This window comes from Bos javanicus, chromosome 5 (assembly GCF_032452875.1).
Source record: "Bos javanicus breed banteng chromosome 5, ARS-OSU_banteng_1.0, whole genome shotgun sequence".
Taxonomy (NCBI): Eukaryota; Metazoa; Chordata; class Mammalia; order Artiodactyla; family Bovidae; genus Bos; species Bos javanicus.
This window is the reverse complement of record NC_083872.1, coordinates 114,113,593-114,130,897: the sequence shown is the minus strand read 5'-3', so window position 1 is coordinate 114,130,897 and position 17,305 is coordinate 114,113,593. Positions and strand designations below refer to the sequence as shown.

At 46.5% G+C, this 17,305-nt stretch overlaps 1 protein-coding gene across 1 annotated transcript in view; it reads left to right on the top strand.

The window, feature by feature from the left end:
* ARFGAP3 (ADP ribosylation factor GTPase activating protein 3) overlaps nucleotides 1-17,305 on the top strand; it is a 51,016-nt gene that overhangs the window by 1,314 nt on the left and 32,397 nt on the right. The window contains exons 2-4 of the mRNA XM_061418766.1: nucleotides 7,147-7,265; nucleotides 13,461-13,533; nucleotides 16,241-16,372. Of these exons, the coding sequence (XP_061274750.1) occupies nucleotides 7,147-7,265; nucleotides 13,461-13,533; nucleotides 16,241-16,372 (324 nt within the window). The remainder of the gene's footprint in view (nucleotides 1-7,146; nucleotides 7,266-13,460; nucleotides 13,534-16,240; nucleotides 16,373-17,305) is intronic.

Sequence of the window (17,305 nt, the reverse complement as noted above, 5' to 3'; positions counted from 1 at the left end):
GAATGTAAGAAAGACCGGAGGAGAAAGGTTCCAGGAATTCTCCAGTGCCGATTTCTTTGCTGTTTTCTTGATTTTCAAATTTCCGTGAATCTGTTTATAAAGAGTGGTTGCTGTAAACTAGACGAGATAAGGATCTAGAGTTAGCAGAGTAGAAACCATATATTTTTGTCTGCTTTATCTCAGAAACACAACATATGTTCTCATTGACTGAACTCATCAACAGGAAGGTGCCCCTTTTAAATAAGAAGTCAGTGTCTTTATACCAACAACGCTTGTGGACACGTGTGGGCTTGCCTATAAATTGTTGTCCAGACCCCATGACTTCCTGTCACTTTGGGCAGATTACTTGACCATTTTGTGTGCCTTTTTTCCTCATCTGAAAATGGGGCATGAGCCGGGTCTAATTCAGAGAGTTATTGTGAGGATTAAATAAGAAAATCCAAGAAAAACACTTAGAGTAGTACCTGTATATATTGGCCATCGATACATATCAGCTATTTTTGTTATTATTATTTTAATTATGAACAACACACCTGTAAAAAATTTATATTCTGTAGTAGGGTTAATAAAAGTATTGAGCAAAATTAGTTTGTGGTAGTGTTCCACAGTATGGTGCTATGTTCCTTGACTAAGACTTTTTATTTATTTGAGTGTTAGTAATAAACAGTGTCAGACTTTATGTTTTTGGGCTCCAAAATCACTGCAGATGGTGACTGCAGCCATGAAATTAAAAGACGCTTACTCCTTGGAAGAAAAGTTATGACTAACCTAGATAGCATATTGAAAAGCAGAGACATTACTTTGCCAACAAATGTCCGTCTAGTCAAGGCTATGGTTTTTCCAGTGGTCATGTATGGATGTGAGAGTTGGACTGTGAAGAAAGCTGAGCGCCGAAGAATTGATGCTTTTGAACTGTGGTGTTGGAGAAGACTCTTGAGAGTCCCTTGGACTGCAAGGAGATCCAACCCGTCCATTCTGAAGGAGATCAGCCCTGGGTGTTCTTTGGAAGGAATGATGCTAAAGCTGAAACTCCAGTACTTTGGCCACCTCATGCGAAGAGTTGACTCATTGGAAAAGACCCTGATGCTGGGAGGGATTGGGGGCAAGAGGAAAAGGGGACGCCAGAGGATGAGATGGCTGGATTGCATCACTGACTCAGTGGATGTGAGTTTGAGTGAACTCCAGGAGTTGGTGATGGACAGGAAGGCCTGGTGTGCTGCGATTCACGGGGTCACAAAGAGTCGGACACGACTGAGTGACTGAACTGAACTGAACTGAATAAACCGTTGGGCTTCTCTTTTGGCTCAGCTGGTAAAGAATGCGCCTGCAATGCGGGAGACCTGGGTTCAATCCCTGGGTTGGGAAGATCCCCTGGAGAAGGGAAAGGCTACCCACTCCAGCATTCTGGCCTGGAGAATTCCATGGACTGTATAGACCATGGGGTGGCAAAGAGAATAAACCATAGGACTTCCCAGGTGGCGCTAGTGGTAAAGAACTGCCTGCCAAGGCAGAAGACATAAAAGACACAGTTTCCATCCTTGGGTCAGGAAGATCCCCTGGAGGACAGCATGGCAACCCACTCCAGTGTTCTTGCCTGGAGAAGCCCATGGACAGAGGAGCCTGGTGGGCTATGGTCCATCGGGTTGCACAGAGTTGAACACAACTGAAGCGACTCAGCATGCACACACGCACAATAAACCTTTACCTAAGCAAAGATGGAAACTAGTTATAATGATGTGGAAGAATTAATAAGCATTTTTAAAATGAGAAGGTTAAAAAGAGCTCTACAGGAAAGGCACTTAAAAACACTTTGGTTTATTTTTAGAATGCGGCATCCAACTGCTCCCTCTCTGTGTATGGTGAATATTTACTCTGGATCAAAGGTTTGCCTCAAAGGGTCAGTTTTCTAGTTTGTGAAATCCTTCCCATCTCAGCTGTTCCTTGATGTTACATTGATTGTTTGAGTTATTCATTCAACAAATACCAGTTAAGCACCTGCAGTGTGCGTGCCGGGCACTGCAAAGCACTGAGGATGCGCCGATGGGAAAGGCACAGGTTGCTGCCTTTTTGGAGCTAGTGGCCCAGTGTCTAGAGGACAGATCAAGGGCTGCCTGGCCTGGAGAGAGGCAGCACAGTGAAGGGATGAAGACTGCGCTCGAGGGCAGACTGCCTGTCCGGGGTCTCATCCCTGGGATACTACTTCCTGGCTATGGCCCTTCACTTCATATTTCCTTAGTTTTCTCTAACATGGGGATAAGACTGGCTTTATAAACTTTGCAGGGAACTTGAAACATGCGAAGTGAACATGGAGGGCTCTTGTTGGAAAAGTATTAAGAATTTCAAGATGGCACAGCAGAGCATTAACCACTCATGGGCCCTTCTGCGTGCCATGCAGGGCCCCGTGTGAGTGAATGCATGGATCACACACGCCCAGAAGCTGGCCCTGATGGGGATAAGAAAAGTGCCTTCTTATACAGTTGTTAGAAAGATTCCGTTGACCAGCAACAATGCCTGGCATGGAATGTATTAGCTGTGATTTCTATAGTAATTATTATTCTCACACAAGGCAAAACGAACTGCTAGTCCAAAATTAGTTTTATTACCACGAAAGCTGATATTTTGTTTAGAAAACCACATGTCCACTTTGGTTTGTTACTGTTGTTCAGTCGCTAAGTCATGTCCAACTCTTTGTGACCCCATGGACTGCAGCACTCCAGGCTTCCCTGTCCTCCACCATCTCCCAGAGTTTGCTCAAATTGATGTCCGTTGCGTCAGTAGTGCCATTCAACTGTCCATCCTGTCGTCCCCTTCTCCTCCTGCCTTTGATCTTTCCCAGAATCAGGGTCTTTTCCAATGCGTTGGCTCTTTGCATCAGGTGGCCAAAGTATTGGAGCTTCAGCTTCAGCATCAAGTCCTTCCAATGAAAACTCAGGGTTGATTTCCTTTAGGATTGACCGGTCTGATCTCCTTGCTGTCCAAAGGACTCTCAAGAGTTTTCTCCAAGACCACAATTCAAAAGCATCGATTCTTTGGCATTTTGGTTTACAGTTGCATATCAAAGGACAGTGGAGTCCCCGTTCCAGCAGGAGAACCAAGGCAGCACTTGCGAGAGCCAGCCTGGGATTTCTAGCTGCCCTCTGACTTCAGCCTCCCTAGGTCACAGTCTTGGCTCAGGAGCTCTTCGACCACCTGTGTTTGCATTTGGTCCGTGCTTTGTATCAGGCTCGACGCTCAGAGCTCAGCTCAAGCGAGCAAGGCCCCAGCTCTCATGGAGCTACCTTCTTAGTTGGTAGGTCAGAAAGATGCTGAGGCCGCTTGTTAGAAGCCCTGATACTGTCTTTTCACAGCCAGCCTTGCAACTACCTTGGGGGTGGTTTTCGGCCTTACCTGCTCTGGGCTGTGTGCTCCCAGCCTCTGGGTCCTCTCCCTGCACAGGGCCATTTCCCGCAGAGGCTTTTGCCACTTACTGCCCTTTTAGACTATTCTTGATGTCCCAAATGCCACTTGTACCCTGTCTAGAAAACTTTGCATCCTATCCTTGCGTTCTGAGGTTCAGCATTGTAACTAGTGCTGTCTTCCCTGCTAGGACTCCTAGACTGCTGTGAGCTTCACAGGCCACCTTTGTGCGTCACTCCACGTGTGCCGGGGGCTTCCCCATAGTGGCAACTGTTGGCTGAGTGAATGAGGAATTATAGTGGCCTCTTGCAGGGGGATGGCACCTTTGGCAGAGTCAGTCCCACTGTGTGGCAGCCCACTAGAGGGGATTCCTTACTCTAATGGCCGTTACCCTGGGGCACCTTCATTTTCATGTCCTGGGTGGTCCTGCTGCTGCTAAGTCGCTTCAGTTGTGTCCGACTCTGTACGAACCCATAGATGGCAGCCCACCAGGCTTCCCCGTCCCTGGGATTCTCCAGGCAAGAACACTGGAGTGGGTTGCCATTTCCTTCTCCAGTGCATGAAAGTGAAAAGTGAAAGTGAAGTTGCTCAGTCGTGTCCGACTCTTCTCGACCCCATGGACTGCAGCCCACCAGGCTCCTCCATCCATGGGATTCTCTAGGCAAAAGTACTGGAGTGGGGTGCCTTGCCTTCTCCATGGGTGGTCCTAGTGGTAAGGATTCTGCCTGCCAATGCTGGAGACATAGGAGACTTGAGTTTGATCCTTGGGTCGGGAAGATCCCCTGGAGGAGGGCCTGGCGGCCCACTCTGGTATTCCTGCCTAGAGAATCTCCATGGACAGAAGAGCCTGGCGGGCTCCAGTCCATGGGATCGCAAAGAGCCAGACAGGACTGAAGCGGCTTAACGTGCATGCGTTTCTCCTACATTAGTGGCCTGTTGGGGGGAAGGGGGAGGGACTCAGCAAGTGTTTGTGGACTCAGTGCCACCGTCCATTTCTTAATACCTTAGGCTCTGCTGCGGCATCTGGCATACAGCAGGCAATCAACAAACACCGAAGTGGATGACTGGTGTCTCTCATGTCAGCTGTCACCCCTCCACCACTATTCCCATAGGCTTCATGTGAGCCTGTCACCGTGAAGGGCTTTGGAAAATCCACGTGTGTTTTCATGTATTGCCCTCAAGAGGCCAGAAGCCAGATCTGTCTTCTTGGTTAAAGTTGGAACAACCTTCACAGAGGGGGCTCTGCCTGACAAGCATATCTGAAATTTGGGAGCTTTTAAAAAAAACCTCCTATTCATGGAGTTTTTACTGTTCTGTTGTTCTGGTTTTAATTCATTACAAATATTAATTCCATGACAAGCACTGTGTATTTTAGAATACTCTTATGTCTCATTATTAGATGAAGAATGTTTGACTCCAGTCAGTGTTGAGAGGGCTGGCAATAATTTTTGAGCTGGTGCTATTTTCTACAAATTGGTCATTTGGTTAATATATTTACTGAATGCTTAGTGTGGGTATGTCACTGTTTTTCAGGCTCAGTGGGAGATAAAAAAATACACAGAAAACATTGATTGAGCTCTCACCATTCTGGGCTGTGTGCTGATGAGGGAGGAGGGGTCCCTAGGACCCCGTAGGAGTGCCAGGCACCCTCTGTGCAGGAGGGGGCATGCTCCGTGGGCGTGAGCTGTGTGTCTGTTATAAAAGTGGCCTGCAGAGAGTGGAGGGGGCGGAGGTGTGAAGGACACAGCGTTCCACGCAGCGATAGCTCTCTGGATCAGTGTCCACTGCAGAACTCAGCATCTTAAAACAACAAGCACAACTTGTGTCACACAGCTTTTGAAGGCCAGGAATCTGCGGGGAGAGGGGGCTCAGCTGGTGAAAATATGGGTTTCTTTTTTTCTTTCCTGGGAAACAATTCTATTATTAGTGGAATTCTTAACAGTCCTGTTGTTGCGACTCTAATCTGTAGTGTTAATTTCCATGACAAGCACTGTGTCTGTGCTCCTGTTATCAGATAAGGAATGTTGACTTGCGTCATCATTGAGGCTGGCAGGTTCAGGGCCTCTCACGAGGCTGCAGCCACTGAAGGCCGGGGCCTCTACTCCAGGCTCACCCACTTGGCGGGCAGCTGGCCTCCGCTTCCCACTGGCTGGCTGTTGGACTGAAGGCCTCGGTTCCTCCCCACGTGGGTCTCTCCACTAGGCTGCCCAGTGACCTCTGGACATGGCAGCTGCTGTCCCCCAGAGCCAGGGATCCAGGGGAGAGGGAGCCGGAGAGAGAAAGGAAGCCGCAGGGCCTTTTAGGACCGAACTGGGAAATGACGCAGTAGCATGTCATTTGCCGTATCATTGGTCACACAAGTCTCCTGAGCTGAGTGAGGCTGGAGATTACATGAGGGTTTAGGACCAGGATTTGGGATTCCCTGGTGGCTCAGATGGTAAAGCATCTGCCAAAGCATCTGCCCGCAATGCGAGAGACCTGGGTTCGATCCCTGGGTCAGAAAGATACCCTGGAGAAGTGAAGTGAAGTGAAAGTCGCTCAGTCGTGTCTGACTGACTTTGCGATCCCATGGACTATATGGTCCATGGAATTCTCTAGTCCAGAATACTGGAGTGAGTAGCCTTTCCCTTCTCCAGGGGATCTTCCCAACCCAGGGATTGAACCTAGGTCTCCCACATTGCAAATGGATTCTTTACCAGCTGAGCCACAAGGGAAGCCCCGCCCTGGAGAAGGAAATGGCAACCCACTCCAGTACTCTTGCCTAGAAAATTCCATGGATGGAGGAGGCCTGGTGGGCTACAGTCCATAGGGTTGCAAAGAGTCGGACACAACTGAGTGACTTCACTTCAGTTAGGACCAGGAGGGCAGGATCCCAGGGGCATCTTGGAGTCTGGCTACCACGCTCTCGGCCTCCTGTGGCTGAGGAGGAAAGAAACATGCATGAACGCCTGCCATCTAGTGGAGAGCAGGGGACTATAAGGCGTTGGGTGTTTCCCCAGGATGTTCCTTTCTAGCGTTTGTTCATGCGATGGGGCAGGAGCCCTGTTGACGCTTCGTGCATGCATCATATTTGAGATGATAAACACATCTGAGTTCACTACACATACCGCCGAGTGTTATAATAACCTGTATGTGTGCTTCAACTCTTTGTGACCCAATGGACCGTAGTCCACCAGGCTCCTCTGTCCATGGGATTTTCCCAGCAAGAAATACCGGAGTGGGTTGCCATTTCCTCCTCCAGGGGATCTTCCCGACCCGGAGGTGGAATTCGTGTCTCCTGCATCTCCCACCCTACAGGCAGATGCTTTACCACTGAGCCACCAGGGACGTGTTATAATAGATATACAGTAATATGTAATTTATTATGTAATTAATGCATTGTATTAATATTTATATTTATATATAATATGTGTAATATAATAATATCATCATAAATGAAGTAGAAATTTGAGCCTTTTTTAAAAAAATCGAGGTGAGATATTTTCTAATAGCCAGTTTGTTTATTTATTTATTTTTGGCTGTACCGCATTGCTTGTGGGGTCTTAGTTCTCTGACCAGGGCTTGAACCCAGGCCCCAGTAGTGAAAGCACTGAGTCCTTATCACTGCACCACCAAGGAATTCCCTCTAATAATCAGTTTAAATTGTGAGGCTTAAGCAGTTTTCAAGCCAAATCCTGTTATCGTCCTATAGGATGGCTGATCTGGCAAATAAGAATCAATTGGTGACTGAGTGTTGAACTTTTCTTTCAGGTGTGTTTTGACTGTGGTGCCAAGAACCCCAGCTGGGCCAGCATCACCTACGGGGTATTCCTGTGCATCGACTGCTCAGGGAGCCACCGGTCCCTGGGCGTCCACCTGAGTTTCATCCGGTAAGGGGGCCTCTCTCCTGGGGGGCGGGGGTGAGTACAACATTCCACGGGCCTCTCTCCCCGTTTCCTTTATGTTTGCTTTGCCATCAAGTAACAAGAGAGTAGATTGAATCACGGAGATTTAAGTCTATGGGTAACTGAGTACACTGGGGAAATGCGTAATTTTCTATTCAGTTGCTGTTCTGTAGAGCCCGGCCCAAGAGCCGAGGCAGTGGTGTTGAAGACACAGTCAGTGTCTAGGGTCTGAGGCAGCGTCTCAGGGTCTGGGGTCCTTTTCCTTTGCTGCTCTTGTTGAGTCTCTCAGTCGTGTCCGACTCTGCGACCCCACGGACTGCAGCACGCCAGGCCTCCCTGTCCTTCATCCTCTCCTGGAGTTTGCTCAAGCTCATGTCCATCGAGTCGGTGATACCATCCAACCATCTCATCCTCTGTTGCCCCACTTTCCTTTTTTGTCTTCTGATAATGAGCAGCACATGGGAGTCTTGCTCTGACCCCTCCTGGGAGAAGGGGGGTTCTGTCTGTCCATCACTCCTTCAGCTTTAGTTACTTAAGTCAGGGAGCACATAATTTCAGAGCATCTATCAGTTTCCCGTCTTGTCTTTTCTTTTTCCTTAGACGCAGGATATTTTTAACACACTCTCCGGTCCTCGTATCTTTTTTAAATGTGGAGGGATGTGGTTGCCAGGGCAAGTTTATCTGCGTGTACTTTTCCCCCCGGGTCGATTGTCACCAGGTAACACATGGTGACCTACTCTGCCCAGAGCTCGAGATGCCCAGACTCTGTGTGCAATTGGCTGTCTTCCTCTCTGCTCGGCCCTGCCCAGTGGAGCGGGCCCTCCCTTTTCCCCACCACCCAGCACACTGCCACTGTAAACCATCCCAGGAAACGAGGTGGCTTTCTGACGTGTCCCCAGCTGAGGGAAGGGCTGACTGAAAGCCTGACGAGACTGGGCAGCAGGGTCTCTTTGGGCTGTTGCAGGTTTAATCACCACCCTTGGAAAAGTTAGATAAATATAACCGGGTGAATCACAATGCTTGTACATGATTCAAAAACAGCCATTAAGGGAAAAAAAAAATCTCTGTATATATAACTGAGGGCAGCAGTCGAGGGTTTGGGCAGGAGAAAGTCAAGGATGATAAGGGTATTTAAGGATTTTTTTTTCAGAGGTGGAGGGCTGCTCTTTAAACATTTTTCATTGATTTAAAAAAAAAATTACGAACATTAGTTCATTGGGGAAAAAGAATCCAAACAGTCCTAGAGTGGGAAGTGAAAGTCCCTCCTCTAGAACTCCCTTCCCTCTTTCTCTCCCTCTGCAAACCGGCCACACATCACATGCGTGCGCACACGCGCACACACACACACACACACACAAAGTCCCATTTCCTGGGCATGAACATATTAACAGTTTGGCATGGGTGGAATGTTTAATAAGAGCTGTGTTTTGGGTTTTTTTAAAGTAGAATTTCAAGTCAATACATTTGCAAAGGAAAAAATCATGAACTCTGGCTTTTGCCAAGCAAAAAGGGAAAGGGAGGTTAGGCATCTGCGGAAGTGGCCAACTGCTCCGGGAGCCACCAGTAGAATGGACCTGGCGGTGTGGCCCTGCCCCCTCCCCACCCCCACCCCAGGCCCAGTGCTCTCCCCCCAGGGCCTGCGACACCAAGTCTCCCTGAGCTCCTCTCTGGCTCTGTTTCTTCTCTAGTTCACCATCAAGTGTTTGACAAGCCATGAGAGGTGCAGGGGGTCTCAGCCTTACGTCCCCGTTGTTGGGCTGGGGCTACAAATACAACGTAAATAGTAAGATGGTCTGTACAGAGCACTGATAGAAACAGCGTCTCCTTCTGCTTGGAAAATTCGGCAAAGTTTAAGCAGAAGGTAGCAGTCTCAGCGAACTTCAAAGGCCTGGTCCGATTTTGGTAACGGAGAGACAAGGAGGGCAGCGCTCGGACAGTAAGAAAAAGTCTAGAGGGACTTCTCTGGTGGTCCGGCGGCCAAGACTGTACTCCCAGTGCAGGGGGCCCAGGTTCAACCCCTGCCGGGAACTGGATCCCACAGGTCACAGCTAAGAGGCTTCCCTGGTGGCTCGGTGGTAAAGAATCGGCCTGCAATGCAGGAGACATGGGCTGGATCCCAGGGTCAGGAAGATCCTCTGGAGAAGAGAAATGGCAACCCACTGCAGTATTCTTGCCTGGGAAGTCCCACGGACAGGAGAGCCTGACCGGCTGCAGTTCATGGGGTCGCAAGAGTCGGACGTGAGTTAGCGACTAAATCACCACCGCCGCCACTGCAACTAAGACCCATAGCAGCCAAATAAATAAGCAAAAGAAAAGGTGTAGAGACGGGAAAAAAATGAAATGTCTGGTAGCTAGTTTTTAAAGCATAGGAAAATGAAGAGACGTTAGATTCAGAGGGGAAGGTCTCTGTGACCTTGGCAGGGTCTTGATTGACTGCCAGGCTGGGAGCTGAAACTTTATACTCCTGAGGCCCATGAGGGGTGCACTCGGGAGGGGAAGAGTGACGTGGGCCTGGGCACAGTGGGCGCCCCCAAGGTTCACAAGGCAGTGCTGGGTGGGCCCTGAGAGTGAGGACGCTGGAGCTTGGCTGCCGGGGGTCTGAATCCTGCTGCCATCCCTTACAAGCTCCGGGTGTGCTCCTTACCTCTCTGTGTCTCCATCTCCTTCCCTTGAAAGTGGAGACAAGAAGGCTTATAGTCTTCCTAGGGCTTTGGCAGGAGTGAGCAAATGAACTCGCATGGATCCTGGCATGTGGCAAGCCGCCAGCTTGTTGACAGTGATCAGATCTGAATTATCTGGGTGCCGGCTTAGTGGACGCAAGAGGAGAACCTTTTTATGATGTTAGCTTAGAAAGGCAACACCTCTCATGACCTTGAATTAGCCCATCAAGCCAGTTATAAACAAATGGCTGCCTGAAAGCCGTTGCTGGGCTTGTCTGTGAGAGTCTGGATTACTAGTTATGGTGTAATTTACTCCATTAAAATTTTTGATTCCATGATAACTTTGTCATGTTTATTTGTGAGATTCATTCTGATTTCATAAGGTTCTGAAATCCATTTAAATGCTCTACTTACAAAAAACAAAAAAAAAGAACACTGGCTACAGCAGGCATCAGTGAAGCTAATTCATGCAATTTTTAAGGCAGTTCTGTTGACATATGAGGATTACAGAAGTTGTGGGAAACCTGTTTTTTCATTGACCTGATTTGTTAACAGAAGCTATTTTGTTGAAGTGACACTAATTCTCCAACTTCTCTTGCTTTCCTTGCTTTACTTTTTATTAGCACTGTCATAGACTCTTGTCTTTTCCACTTCTCTTAATCTAAATTAAAGGTGAGATACAGCCTACAGGGAGTCATCTCCTCCTATAGGAATGGGAACTGACAAGCAGTTCGAGCGGCCTCTTAAGGTTGACTATATTCAGAGTCCAGTACCATCAACCTTTTATTTTGAAATTCCAATGTTAGCAGAGAAAATCTCTGTCAGGTCAGTTTAAACACAATCAATTCTTACTTTTATTTCTAAGAAATATAGATATAGAAATATTTGGCTTGGGGACTTCCCTGGTGGTTCAGTGGTTAAAACTCCAAGTTTCCAGTGCAAGGGGTGCGGGTTTGATTCCTGGTCCAGGAACTAAGATCCCACATGCTATGAGGTGCAGCAAAAAATAGATAAATAAAATACAAACACCTTTGTATAAAAAAAATGAAATACTTGGTGTTTTTTTTTTTAAAGATAGTTTACGATTAAAAGTTGTGAGGCAGGTTAGCAAATCTGAGTACTTATAGCCTCAATTTTAGGACTTTTAAAAATATTTAAAGCGAGGTACCTATTATGTGCCTGTGCTAGGAGTTGAGAGAAAAATATGGGGTGTTCCTGTCCTCTGGAGCTTGCTGCTTATAACAGTGTGACAGAGTCACCACAGTGATGGTGGTGGTGATGGTGGTGCTGGTGATGCTGGTGGTGCTGGTGGTGCTGGTGACTATAATGATGGTGTGCTGGTGATGCTGGTGGTGATGGTGATGGTGGTGGTGATGCTGGTGGTATTGGTGGTGCTGGTGGTGATGGTGATGCTGGTGGTGATGGTGATGCTGGTGGTGATGGTGGTGCTGGTGGTGATGGTGGTGCTCTTGGTGATGGTGGTGATGGTGATGATGGTGGTGATGGTGGTGCTGGTGGTGATGGTGATGGTGGTGATGGTGATGATGGTGGTGCTGGTGGTGGTGATGGTGATGGTGGTGGTGCTGGTGATGCTGGTGGTGATGGTGGTGATGGTGGTGATGATGCTGGTGCTGGTGGTGATGGTGGTGATGGTGGTGCTGTTGGTGATGATGCTGGTGCTGGTGGTGATGGTGGTGCTGTTGGTGATGATGCTGGTGATGGTGGTGATGGTGGTGCTCTTGGTGATGGTGGTGATGGTGATGATGGTGGTGATGGTGGTGCTGGTGGTGATGGTGATGGTGGTGCTGGTGATGGTGATGGTGGTGATGGTGATGGTGGTGGTGCTGGTGATGCTGGTGGTGATGGTGGTGATGGTGGTGATGATGCTGGTGCTGGTGGTGATGGTGGTGATGGTGGTGCTGTTGGTGATGATGCTGGTGCTGGTGGTGATGGTGGTGATGGTGGTGCTGTTGGTGATGATGCTGGTGCTGGTGGTGATGGTGGTGCTGTTGGTGATGATGCTGGTGCTGGTGGTGATGGTGGTGCTGTTGGTGATGATGCTGGTGCTGGTGGTGCTGGTGGTGCTGTTGGTGATGATGGTGATGCTGGTGGTGATGGTGGTGCTGGTGATGGTGGTGCTCGTGATGCTGGTGGTGATGGTGATGACGATGGTGGTGATGGTGGTGACAGCGATGCTGTGACTATAATGATGGTGGCATGAGAATTTTAGCCATATGGTATTGACCATGAGCCAGCACCTTTCCAATATTAGCTTATTTAATTTCTATAAGAGTGAAATAGATACTACTATAATTATCCCTACTGTACAGATGAGGAAAGTAAGATGCAGAGGTTGAGTGATTTCCCCAAGGCCATGCAGCTTGTAATGACAGAGTAGAGATTTGCACTTTAAAGCTCCCTCCAGAGGTTGTGCTGTTGACTGCCACCTTGCGTCCCAGGAGATGGGGATGGCACCTAACTCAACCTGGGGGAATTCATGAAAATGTGGTGACTAAGCAAGATCTTTCAGAGAAAGAATTTCAGAACAATATACATAATTTAATCACCTTGCTTGGTATTCAGATTCCAAAGAAAGATTTTTTTTTTTGTCTTTATAAGAAATCTGTTTCTTATAAAGTAGGGTTTAATTTTTTACTTTTCATATGTTACCATGAAGTCAGTTTGTCCTATGCATATTTAATAATAATATGTATTAGTATTAATCTTAAGGTAGCTATTGGCTTCAAAATAACATCCTAATATTTACAAAAGTTAAATGATACCAATAGGCAGAGAAATAAGAGAAACAGGGAAGGCAGCATAAAATGATATTTTCTGATGAATATGGAGCTCCTTTTCTTTCTACCTTGCCCATTTAGTAAAGGATGGAGGTTCAACCTGTACCCATTTCAAAATGCCCACGTTCCTTACCAGTTAGTGCGGGAAAAGCTGGTGTTGAATGTTTTTTGCTCATGTCTATGGATTCAATAGGAAGATTTCTCATATTGTCTACAGTGATCACTTGGTAAATTCTTATAGTTAGGGCCTATAGTTCCTGCTTTTGCCTTGCTCTTAGATTATAAACACGTCAGGTACAACGTACGGTGGCGATAGGAGGCACACAGTTTTCGCTTCAGCAACATTAAATCCTGGGTTTTCTCCCCTCCCTGATGGTCGTGATGTTGAGTGGGTCCCTTCTACTTGATAAGACTGTGAGCATCCTCCAGGCTGCTGTTAAGGGTCAAACTGGACAAATCAATAGCTGACCTGGAAAAACTCCAAACAGTACATCGCTTTTCCGAGCCTTGGCTTCTAGGAAGGGTGAGAGGGTCCCGAAGCAGCTTGTACCGACTGTCCTTCACCCGGGAGCCCCAGCATCCCAGAAGCATGTGTCACTGTTCACGGAAACTTAGACTTCTTCAGGGTCCTGCAGATTGAGGAAATCTTATCCTCAAGAGACAAGTGGCTTGATTCTGGGGACGAACAGTATTAACATTTCAAAATATTTTTTTTCATTTAGATCTACAGAGTTGGATTCTAACTGGTCTTGGTTTCAATTGCGATGCATGCAAGTTGGAGGAAATGCTAATGCAGTAAGTCCATCTTAGGTTTCTCATTTTCTTCTTGTACACATGTGTGTTGCACTCGTAAAGAAGTCCAGCATTTGCATGCAAGAGTTCAGGAGGCTCTGCTGGACGGTGGGAAGATGTGGTGGGCTTATGAGCTGGATGACCCAGATGGCTTGTTTATCCAGAAATCTATTAGAAACCTGTGAAACAAGAAGCCCTGGGCTAGGATACAATGATGGACAAGATGACTGAGACTCCTCCCTTCCCGTCAGAGACAGAGAGCAAGTAAAGAAGTAAAAAGCCAAGAAAGTAACAGGTGGTAGTGCTTTGAAGAAAAAGAAAACAGGAGTGATGATGCAGAGGAACTGGGAGGCTTCTTTGTGATAATACAGTTTTTTAATATCTGAGGGTGTCTTTTGTACTCGGATGGAATGCTTCGAGGTTCTTTTATCTCAATTTTATTTATTAAATCTACAAATTAGAAAAAGCCATTTTCCAAATCTTCAAATATAGTACGTAAATATCATGTGTCAATTTATAAACTTAGTAATTTCTCTGTAAAAGTAGCTTTTGAAGTGTTCAATTAACTTGTAATAAAAGAGCAAGTTTCCTTAACCCCACTTACAAACCTAGCTAAAGATCCTCAAGCATTTTAAATTTCATTTACAAATTCAATATATCTGATTTCTAAAACACTAAACTGGCAGCCTTACAAATCTAGCCAGCAAAATCTCCCTTTATATAAAATACCATTATATGTTTATAGCGGTATGCCAAAATGATATAGGTTGAGTAAGTAGAATTCCCTGAGACATACCATTAAATGTTCAAAGCATTAGAAATCAATAAATACAAATAAATGTATATGCATTTTTTTTTAGAAAGGGACTTCCCTGGTGGTCCAGTGGCTAAGATTCCTTGCTCCTAATGCTGGGGGTCCCAGGTTTGATCACAGGTCCAGGAACTAGATCCCGCATGCTCCAGGGAAGCTCCCGTGTGCGGCAACTAAGTCCTGGTGTAGCCAAGTAAATAAATAAAAATAAATACTCAAAATATTAGAAATCAAGTTGGTATCCATTTCAAGTACAATTTATATTGAGCTTCAATTAAATATTCAAAATTAAAATAGTAAATCTAAAAGAATAATTTTCAAAATACCGGTTTCCTTTGGATCAGTATCTCAGCCTTTTTCTTAATTACTGTTCCCTAAGCAGAAAAATGGAGAAGGCAATGGCACCCCACTCCAGTACTCTTGCCTGGAAAATCCCATGGATGGAGGAGCCTGGTAGGCTGCAGTCCATGGGGTCTCGAAGAGTCGGACACGACTGAAGCGACTTAGCAGCAGTAGCAACAGCAGCAGCAAGCAGAAAAATGAAATTTAAATTCATCAGTTAGCTTGTTTTAAATTTAAATTGGATTTAGTTTTCCCTAGTGAGAGAAATTAAATACCAAGGACTATGATTTTTGACAGGTAGGGGTGATCTTTGGAAGGCTACAAAGTATGGTAATGACTAAGTTGGGTTTTTTTTTTTCAGTTTCCAAGAAACATTCCCCTGTTGAGAATGTAAGCCTTCAGTATTTCAAGCATGTGATTAGAAAACCATGCCCATGTTCATTATGTCCGCAAACTTGTTCTTCACGTTAATACTGTGGATTCGACAGTCTCTGTCCTTATTTCTTACTTCGTAAGGATGTAGGGTCCCCACCCAGCTCCAGAGAGCAGTTTCCTGTCCCAGCCAGCTGATGTGGGGGAGTGGAGCGGGCAGGTCAGTCGGTGGTCGCTCAGCTCAAGCAGAAGCTTGGGTGTGAATGCCAGCTCTGCGCCTTGCTAGTCTGTGTGACGCTGGGCAGCTCGTTGGACCTCTCTGCTTCTGGCTCGTCTGTAAACAGCATGTGTCTGAGAGTGTGACCATGAGGGTTTGATGCGATGGTATCCACCAAGAACTTAGACAGGACCCGGTACGTGTGGGTGCCCGTTTGAATTCACAAAAGGATCACTCACACAGGCTTTTAAAACACCCGCTTTAATTAAGCTGTGAATGCTGTAATTCACGTCTGTACAGAGATCCTTCAGAGGTGCTGCAAGCAGAGTCCTCTAACTGTCCAAGTACCTGCTTCAGCACCTTGTCTGTGCTGTGGTCTCCACCGATGAGGAAATAGTGCTCAACAAGGAGAGGGTTAGCTTGGCTCTTACTTAACTGGTTTATCAGACATTCCAACTTAGGCGGCCCCCGTGGTTAGGATTCTGAGTGCTTCCTGCTATGGCCCAGGTTCAGTCCCTGGGTGGGAAACTGAGATCCTGCAAGCCACACGGCAGAGCCTAAACACATAAATAAATCATCTCATATAGATGCAAAGACAAGAAAGTTCCAACTTAGTAGGACTCTAAGCTAAGGTCGATTGCTCAAGTTAGACGCAGTCCTTAGTTGAAAGTGTGCACTCAGATAACGTTCAGAGCGATGGAGATGCTCCAGTGGAGCAGCGAGGGCCCAGTTATTTCATTCTGTGAGGCACGTCTCGTGTCTACTTTTACCAGAATATTAATGTTACGTCTGTGGAAGGTATTACTCCTTCTACAAGGAAAAATTTTATAAAAATCTTTCACGGTTTAAACTATTTTGGATTTCACTAGTATTTTCAAAAGGGCCCCTCATGGCGTGCAATAATGGTTTTGGTCACCCCGTTGGATTTAGCAGAGCCCTGCCGTTAACCCGAGTCCTCTCCTCTGCAGTCTTCCTTTTTCCATCAGCACGGGTGTGACACCAACGACACCAACGCCAAGTACAACAGCCGTGCCGCCCAGCTGTACCGGGAGAGGATCAAGGCGCTGGCCTCCCAGGCCACCCGGAAGCACGGCACTGACGTAAGCACGGGGGGCGGGTCTCCATCCTGCGAACGTTAGTTTCAACAGAAAAGTCCTTTATACCCCAAACCGCAGAACTTCCTGGCCAGATTCTCTTCCAAGGAAGCAGCATGGAGCGGGTTGTCATTATTCACCGTCCTGCTCAAAAACGTTGCCGTGAACACTACACAACAGTCCCGCAGCATCGCTTTTATTTGTCAGCTGATCAACACTGACCTCGTTTTACATGCTTTTTGTTGAAAGACACCTCTTTCAGGGAATTCCCTGGCTTTCGATTGTTCTTTATATCTATTTCTAATTATAAAAGTGTGCCAATCGACTTAGGAAGAAAATAATCCATAAAGTGAAAAGTTGAAAGCTGTTTAACATTATAAAAATTATATGTTCAAGATATAACAAATATTTATAAAAAAGAGCTAGCTGTATCATATGACCTAACATTTTTATATTATGACTAAATACATATGTTCATTATCTTCCCTTCCATCATGCCCCCTTTCCAGCATTTCCTAGCTCTAATAATTGGCATCATCATCATCTACCAGGTTGCCTAAGTCAGAAATGTGGGCATCATTCTTAATTATTACCACTTTGTCGGGCTTCCCTGTGGCTCAGCTGGTAAAGAATCCGCCCACCGTGTGGGAGACCTGGGTTCAACCCCTGGGTTGGGAAGATCCTCTGGAGAAGGGAAAGGCCACCCACTCCAGTATTCTGGCCTGGAGAATTCCATGGACAGTATAGGCCAGAGGGGTTGCAAAGAGTCAGATACGACTGAGCAACTTTCACTTCACTTCCGTTAGTTGAGACTTCACCTTCCATTGCAGGGGAGGACGTGGGTTCAATCCCTGTTTGGGGAGTTAAGATCCCACATCCCTTGACCAAAACATGAAACAGAAGCAATATTGTAATCAGATTAAATAAAGACTTTAAAAA